At 50.3% G+C, this 8,599-nt stretch overlaps 3 protein-coding genes across 3 annotated transcripts; 2 read left to right on the forward strand and 1 right to left on the reverse strand.

The window, feature by feature from the left end:
* Nucleotides 1-647: 647 nt before the first annotated feature.
* On the forward strand, nt 648-2,506 carry BDW70DRAFT_165190 (MFS transporter; the record flags this gene model as incomplete). The annotated part of the gene is made up of 5 exons (XM_073741678.1): nt 648-793; nt 848-1,279; nt 1,327-2,054; nt 2,119-2,223; nt 2,289-2,506. 5 exons carry the CDS (start codon nt 648-650, stop codon nt 2,504-2,506), a joined length of 1,629 nt encoding a protein of 542 aa, XP_073590515.1.
* A 2,172-nt stretch (nt 2,507-4,678) lies between these two features.
* BDW70DRAFT_168139 (flavin-containing monooxygenase) lies at nt 4,679-6,853 on the forward strand (the record flags this gene model as incomplete). The annotated part of the gene is made up of 2 exons (XM_073742385.1): nt 4,679-6,073; nt 6,830-6,853. 2 exons carry the CDS (start codon nt 4,679-4,681, stop codon nt 6,851-6,853), a joined length of 1,419 nt encoding a protein of 472 aa, XP_073590516.1.
* A 534-nt stretch (nt 6,854-7,387) lies between these two features.
* BDW70DRAFT_165193 (uncharacterized protein) lies at nt 7,388-7,858 on the reverse strand (the record flags this gene model as incomplete). Its single annotated transcript, XM_073741679.1, has 1 exon — nt 7,388-7,858. One exon carries the CDS (start codon nt 7,856-7,858, stop codon nt 7,388-7,390), a length of 471 nt encoding a protein of 156 aa, XP_073590517.1.
* Between the last annotated feature and the right edge of the window lie 741 nt (nt 7,859-8,599).

Below are 8,599 nucleotides of genomic sequence, written 5' to 3' on the forward strand. Positions count from 1 at the left end.
GTGTTGGGGTGGCCGGCGCCGGCTCGTACAGGTCTAGGACATTGCGCGGGTGCGGTCCGTATGTGATCGTGCTGACATTGGTGCCGGGACCGTGGATAAGAGAAGAGTTGGCTGGGTGGCGTAAAATGCTCCCATATATCTCGTATGTTGGGCCGGCTGTTTTGGCGACATCTGTTCCTAGGTTCGCAATGGTGTCCATTATATATATGTACGTATATACTGTTGTGGCGGCAACAACAACAGGAGCAAAGAGCAAAGCGCCCGCCTTTTCTAACAGATTTCACAGTTTTTAGGCTCTAAAATCCATCTTCTTTGAAAGCGCGGAATAAGACCGCTTTTATCAATAAAATTGGAATATAATCCCTCATGTGCGACGAGTGCCGGAGGTCAACGTCGGGAAAGTGGGGGGGAAGGGGGCAGTTAAGGCTGGGGCTACAGTCTGAGTTCCCATACAAACGCCACCCCCTCAGCACCATTGGGACAGGATTTCTAGATGAGAGCGTAATAGAACTAAACTGAACTCTAATGATCGTCTGGGGAACGCCGCGGGAATTGTCCGTTTGGGAGAATCATAATTTAAGTTGGGGCCACAAGTGTGTCTTCCAATGGAGAAACCTCACTCCTCAACTCATATGCATTTAGCTATAATGAACTCTTCAGCACTAGACACAGGTAAGGCTGTTGTTGAGTACAAGCCCAATACATTGGGAAGAGTTCATCTGCACGATAAGGGCACAAACCAGATCATTCTTATACCTACACCATCTGAAGACCCTGACGATCCCTTGAACTGGTAAACCTTCTCTGCATATTTTATCTCCTACAACTAACTACCAGAATCTAAAAGGCCAACTATTCAGAAATACTATCTCGCGGGTCTTGTTTGCGTCGGCGTCTTCCTCGTGAATTTTGTCGCTGCAGGCCCAGCAGTTGCCCTCGAGCAGATCACGAAAGACCTCGTCGGGCCAGGAGAGAGCCCGTCCGAATTTATGGCTTCTATATCCACGGTTGCCTATACCCAAACAGTTTTTTCGCTAATGATTGGGGTAGGGAACCTGATTTGGGTGCCATTGGCTATCAAATATGGAAAACGCCCAGTGTATATTGCAGCATTCCTACTCATGGTTGGATCCAACATCTGGGGTAGATGTGCAAACGCCTTTGGAAGTGAGCTCGCATCCAGAATCGTCTATGGCTTTGCCGGTGCGGCGCCGGAGATCGTAGCCACCCTCATTCTAACGGATTTGTTTTTCCTCCACCAGCGTGGAGCGGTGATGGTGTGAGTAATGCCTACTCACCCCGGGAATATGTGTTCATCGCCTATAGGCTGTACACATGTGCTCTTACCGGCGGAGTTGGCGCCGGAATTGTCATCTCGGGCCTCATAACCGTGAATCATGGCTGGCGAATGATTTACTGGGTCTGCCAGGCCCTGATCAGCACCTGCGCCGTTCTTGTCCTATTCACCTTGCCTGAAACTGGCTGGCGCCGTCAGACCGCAGCCGCAACGGATTTGAACGGCGCGGAGGATAAGACGCAGGGGGCTCACATGGAAGTTGCTGTGTACGCAGGGGGACCATCTGGCCCTTCGCATCAGAAACGGCGAAGGTTTCGCGGAAGTTTGGGACCATTCTCAACAACATATACCCAAGAATCCCTGCTTACCCTCATAATACGACCGATTGTTGCGCTCTCACTACCCGCAGTACTGTGGGCATCCTTGGTAAACTCCGTGACGATTGGCATGGTAATTCTTATATCAACGAACTTTTCAACGGCATTCCGTGAGACATACGGGTTCCAAACCTGGCAATCAGGACTGACATATGTCTCCTCAATCGTGGGGTCCTTGATCGCCATCTTATCCGGCGGCAAGATCACCGATAGTCTCGCACATAGTTTGACAACGAGAAACAACGGCATTCGAACGCCGGAGATGCGTCTACCAATCATGATAATCCCATTGATCTCAGGTCCCCTGGGGTGCATGCTGTACGGAGTGGGAATTGAGAAGTCGTTTCACTGGATATGTCCTGTGATCGAAATCGGACTCGGTATAACATCCACACCCCACTATAGCATGCACTCTCTCGAGTTCCTAGCTAACAGAAAATAAAGTGTCGTTTACAACTGTTCAGTCAAATAATGTGTCCTTAGTGTACATTCTGGACTCTTATCGACCCATATCGGGAGAAGTGGTTGTGATGCAAACAGTTTTCAGAGGTACGTAGCAGAAAAGAGCAGCCTCATCCACATTTATATGTCTGTATTTACTAAACGGTGCCAAGCTGCATTTGGATTCCTTCTCAACTTCTATGCGAACCCATGGATCCAGCAACAAGGGTATACCGCGGTCTTTGGAATCCTGGCAGGAATCTCGGCCGGCGTGTTTCTATTTGCTGTTCCGCTCTATGTTTACGGAGATCAACTGCGGACGGCTTCGTGGGGATGGGGCTTTATAAGGAGGTACCTTCATTTGAATATCGACAGGGAGGTTGGCGAGTAGTGTTTGGAATGGTGGATTGAAATGCTTTTAAGAGTGCAATTTGTACATGGAAATCTAAGTCTACAGTCGTCTCATGTGTTTATTATTTCTGATATTGAGTAGTCTTTTTTAATTTCTCTTCTCCTTTCATCTCTTCTGAGAAAGTATTTTTAATCTTTTGACGGACATAAAACCTTGATCAGCAACTATACTGTTTGCACTTGCCTCCTGTTGGAATATAAGGAGCATATTGCCAATTGGCTTAATGGCCCAGCGGGGATGCTAATAGGATAAGAGCCTGGATATGGCTATATTCCTTGACGTTATTTGCGAGTTCAGGTGTAGTATTTTATAAGACTCAGACTAAAAATGGCATGTGATACTATGCCAAATTGTATAAACTAGAGCCAGGTAGCAATATATGAAGGCTTTTGTTCGCTGAGGTTAACCGAAAAGAGATAGAAGACCAGTTGGAATTGTCAATAGTTAACCTCCCAAGGAAGTGTTTAATATAAGGACTGCCAAATTACCGTTGGTTTTATGGCCCGGCGGAAATGCTGATAACTGCAACAGTATTTTGGATATATCTTCTCGAGCCAGAACCAGAATCACTGCAAACTATGCTGAAATAGCTTTCTAATGACGATCAACAGCTCCCAACACCCCAATCTCTGAGCAGCTCCTGAAGCCAAGCAGGCAATACACGGAGGAAAGAAACAAAAACTGCATTCGCCGGAGCAAAGATCTGGCTACCGCGTCCACTGAGAACCTGGTTGATAACAGCGTTCGCCACATTGCTTGCCGGCAGCACGCGACCACCACGATCTGTCAGAGATTGCTGTAGAGTTTTAAGCATTCCAGTACCGTGCACTGCTGGATGCACGATTGTTGTTTGGATACACCTGCCGCTCGGTTTGTAAATTTGCCGTAGCTCGCCTTTGAGTCCTGTATTACCTTTTCGTTAGACAGATAATAAATGGGTATTGGATTGATCCTACAGGGCTTATTCACAAACCTTCATGCAAAGACAGAATGGCCTCCTTCGTGGCGCAGTAATTACCAGTGGTGGCCCGCTCATATAACTGCCAACACTAGCTATAGAGACAACATGGCCCTTCTGCTGTTTCAGCATCGCCGGGAGAAACTCTTTGATGAGGATGAAGTGGCTGATAATGTTGACTTTGAAGATCCGCTCTACGAGCTCGCCGGTCTCATCTATAATTGTAGACGGCCTGGCCACGCCAGCGTTGTTGATTACATCGAAGGGTTCCCAAGGTCGCTGCGGATCGCAGCCGAAATCTCGTAGATTGCTGCAGGAGAGGCGAGATCGCACTGGTAGAAGGTAATGTTGGAGCCTGAGGCGACCGATTGCACACAGTTAGCAACGGAGTCCGTAAGCACGAGTCAAAAGGGAGTGGAACATACACTTTTGCAGCTCCTCGGGCTGAGGCAAGATGTCCAAAACAGCAAGCCTACAGTGTTTACTGAGTCCTTTGGCGATGAGGAGGCCAAACCCACCACTCCCGCCCGTTACAACAGCTATTTCTTTGTTGCCTGAGAAATCCCACGGCTGGCCTGCCTTTCGAATACACCAATGGTTACGAGCCCATGTATTCAAGGTACGGTTTATACGAGAGACTAGCCAAAGTCCAAGCAGGGCTTTAAGACCTCGTGTCAGGAGAGTTCCTGTGTGCTCTTTGGCGAGGCCCATGACATAGTCATCGATCTGGCTGCCTAGCTGCAGCAGAGAGAAAGGGAAAAGAGATGGAACCAACGATAACCTAGACAATGCCATCTTGCAAGTTCGATAGGAGTATGCATTCAAGATAATCCTAAGGGGTGGTACCGAGAGGATAATATCAGCAGGCACGGCGAAACAAGGCGGATGTATTCCGTGGGCTTGGGCCCTAGTATCTCCGCAGCCACCCCCGGTTTCCCGAAGCGGGGGCCGAAAGAGATCACTCAAGACTCCAAATGTCAACACCTGGCCAGATATTGTGATGTGATCTAGTAGAGAGGGCTTAGTTGATATGCAATAATGAATTTATTTATTTTCCCCCTAGGATCTTGGTTCTCTCTGTTCATTTCACGTTCCCGCTCTTCACAATCACAATCTCCGTCTCTATCCCTTCCAGGCGTTATAACATGGCCTCCTCACCTCAGGAAATGGTACCAGAGACCAGCGAGGATATCATGGTAATTGGTGCCGGGATCAGCGGAATCAATGCGTCCTATAGGATCAAGGAAGCTTTTCCTGGATTATCATATACAATTCTCGAGGCCCGAAACGAACTGGGTGGAACATGGTCACAATTTCAATACCCTGGGATCCGGTCAGATTCCGACCTGCACACCTTCGGCTTTCCCTGGGATCCGTGGACTGAGGAGAGACCAATTGCAGACGGACCTTCAATCCTGTCGTATTTGAAAGCGGTTGCCGCGAAGCACGGCATCGCCGAGCACATCGAATATGATCACCGTGTGACGAAGGTTGAGTGGACGTCCCAAGAGCAGCGCTGGACTATTGATGTCATGGTGAATGGCATGGAGAAAGAAAAGACATATTCCGCCTTGTTTATTTTCATGGGCACGGGGCTCTTCGATTACGAGGAAGGCCAGTCCTCGCCCATTCCGGGCATTGAAAACTTTGAGGGAACAGTTGTTCATCCGCAGTTCTGGCCTGCAGACCTGGAATTCGACGACAAGAAAACAGTTATCGTTGGCAGTGGTGCAACGGCAATTACCCTCCTACCTTCGCTCGTTGACCGCGCTGCGGCTGTCACGATGCTCCAGAGAAGCCCTACCTACTTGTACACAACGCCAGAGCACGACCCAGTTGATGGCCTTATTCGACGGCTTTGTCCAACCCGCTGGGTATACAAAGCCCTGCGGTGGAAGTACATTCTTGGGTTCCTGCTGTTCTTCAAATTCTCGACCTACTTCCCTAACGCCGCAAAGAAGTTTCTGCGCCAAAGCATTGAGTCTCAACTACCTGCCAATGTTCCCTTCGACCCGCACTTCGTGCCCTCGTATAATCCATGGGAGCAACGCTTGTGCGTAACCCCGCAGGGCGATTTCTTTGCATCCCTAAGGACCGGAAAAGCAGATATCGTGACCGACCACATCGACACAGTGGATAGGGCCGGCATCGTCCTCAAATCCGGCTGCAGATTGGACACGGACATGATCGTAACTGCGACGGGGCTTAAGATGTTACTCTTCGGCAAGATAGAAATCCTCGTGGACGGGGAGCCTGTCGACTACCCCGACAAATTCGCCTGGAAAGGCGCAGCGTTGCAAGACGTTCCAAACTTCTTTTTCGCATTCGGCTATACAAACGCCTCGTGGACCCTAGGCGCCGATACGTCAACCATGCTCTTCCTACGCGTAGTGCGCGAGATGGACAGGAGAGGCGTGCGCTGTGTTGTCCCCATGCTTCAAGATCCGGGCTTTGTAAAAGAAGTGCCATGGCTCAATCTCAGTTCCAATTATGTTGTGCGAGCTGCCAAGGAGAAAAGATTGCCGAAGGGCGGAGATACCGCGCCCTGGAAGCCAAGAAGCAGCTATATTCAAGATTATTTGCCGCTTGTATGTGGTGCAGATGTAACTGATGGCCTGAGATTTGTTCCACCATCTAGGTTAGAAAGGGGTATTTGATATGCTCTTGAGGATGAACAGAGTGACTGCGTGGATTTCAGATATAACCAAAAGTATAGTAGTTGTACCAAGATTAAAGAAAGAACAGAATTCCAATCTAGGTGATCATATAAGGCAACGACACGTGGGCATTGTAGTAGTAGAGCAATCTCTGTCCCTCTTCGTGATGCTGTGGACCCTGCAGCAGCTGATGGAAGGGCGGTCCCTAACTCCGAGCCGGGTTATCATGTCTTGGGTGGTGATTGGAAAGGCGCGGCCTGCAATTTGAACCCTGGTGGCAGGCAGTGTTGCATTACAGGCAACGGGATACGCCCTTAATTTCTGCGGAGTGGCGGGCGGATCAACCTGAGCGTTGATGAGTTGGCGACTTGACTGGGAACTTCCAGCAGGGTAATATTTGGCAGAATTAGTAGTGACTGTCATGGTCTGGAATTACACTGCGAAATACTGCTGTTAACAATCATCTAAAGCCTTGTTATACTTCCTAGATTGGGTCACTGGCCCGCCGCTGTGAACTCCGTTGAATAGGTGAGCACAGAGCCAGAGGCCATGAACATTGTAACAGTAATTAGGTAGAAAGCTTCCCACTATAGTCGAATCCCGGGGAATAGGTAGTTAAGGTCAGAACTGGAGGACTGACAAAGTTAGAAGCCTCCAGCGTTACTGATGGAGGCCCTCAATCACCAGGTGCCTGGCAGACTCCGCATATAACGCCAATACTGATGACAGAAGCCGCCAGGCCACGACTATTCCGTTGCCGTGCAAAACCGCACATGAATTTATTGGCGGCAGTATAGTTAGCTTGGCCTGTACTTCCAGTAATGCCGAGAATTGAGAAGAAGACAAAGAAATCGAGCTCTTTCTGCGCAAGCAGGCGGAAGCCACTGCCATCAACCTTGGGCCGGAAAGCATCAATCGTGCGCTCGAAACCCATATCGCAGATTACGGTGTCTTGCAGCACCATAGTCCCTAGGCCACACCTGCTACGAGTGGCATGGTAGCGCAAATCCTATCATAGAGATCACGCAAGCTCTCCTCGTTGATTATATCGCTGTTTATGACCCTATAGTTAGCATGGTTATTCTCTCAACTCTCTTACGATCCTCATCTTACCCTGAAAGATCGCCAACAGTAGCTCTACGAGAAGCAGCACTTGCAAGCCATGCAGAATCAATCTTCGGATTCCTGCTCCTGACCACTACATGTCCCCCTCCTTGCTCAATCATCCAGCCGTAAAGAGATATCCTAATCGTGCGAGACCGGTCGATAAGCCAGTGGGTTTAATCGGCATGGAATAATGGGTTGATGTCCGTACGGCGGGCTGGTACGGGCACAGAAACGGACACAGCCCGAAGCGGCCCCTAATTCACCGGAAGAATGGTCCACGACACCCAGCCGGACGTTGGCCAAGTGGAGAAGCTCCACCAAGGCTATTTGAATGGCAGTACATAGCGGCTGGGAGATGGCGGCCCCGCTGGCTTGAGATGATGGGCCATCGGCCAGCAGTTCAATTTCAAGTGTCCAGGTTGGTCGGTCGGCATCTGGCAGCTGAGCGAGGTAGTCGTCCAATTCGCACCCAATCTTCACGAAGGCCGACTCCTCAATCAGCTGAAGCCCAATCAAGCATAATGCGCTCCCTGTCCAGTGAAGACACCCAGGACTCTGATGCTCGTTGACCGGGTGCTGATCGGCGTCTTGTTGCTCTGAGCGTGGCATCGATGCTGGATTCAAGGCCCTCAGCCGATAATAGAAGTAGCTCGGAGGATGCCCAATAGGGAGTGCTCCGACAGTGCGGAGAAAGGAATCGGCGCCAAGACGGGTGGCGCCTGCGCACGGGCCAATGTGGGGAGTCTATGCTTAGAGAATCACCTGAGCGTTTGTTCCTCCAAACCCGAAGCTGTTCACATGGACACGCCTATGTTGGTTGCCCGAAGCCACGGGCCACTCTGTCAACGCCGTTGGGATCTCGAGGTTGTCGTAGAACGGGGCAATGTTGGGATTATGATGGTGAAATTGCAGACTTGCGAGGACGTTCCTGTAAGAGCACGTGTCCGGGCAAGCATACTCCCCACTGGACCAAAAAGGTCACTATGATCAGACCCCATGGTCTGATCTGCCCGGATCGCACCTATATAGCTAGCTTGACCGTGACAACTACCTCCCCCTCCAAAGAAGGCTTGTCCCCAAGCCGCCTAAGCCTTAGCCAATAGATGTGGACCCCCAGCCTCCCGCGCGAGCTAAGAAGGCCGTGAGCTAGTGCTTGCTTTCCGAACCAGTAGCGCACCTACACCTAGGGCCTAGCCCTGGTGATCAACATGGCCCAGCGGGACTCTTACCCGGCCCTGGCGCCTGACGTGGCCCGACCCACCACGTAATCTACCCCGCACCTGCAGGCCCCGCGCCACAAGCCCGCAGGACTCTTGGGGTTGTCAAACCAACCCTCCTGGTTGAATGACT

The sequence above is a fragment of the Aspergillus foveolatus genome (assembly GCF_047715535.1).
Source record: "Aspergillus foveolatus strain CBS 279.81 unplaced genomic scaffold BDW70scaffold_235, whole genome shotgun sequence".
Classification (NCBI taxonomy): Eukaryota; Fungi; Ascomycota; class Eurotiomycetes; order Eurotiales; family Aspergillaceae; genus Aspergillus; species Aspergillus foveolatus.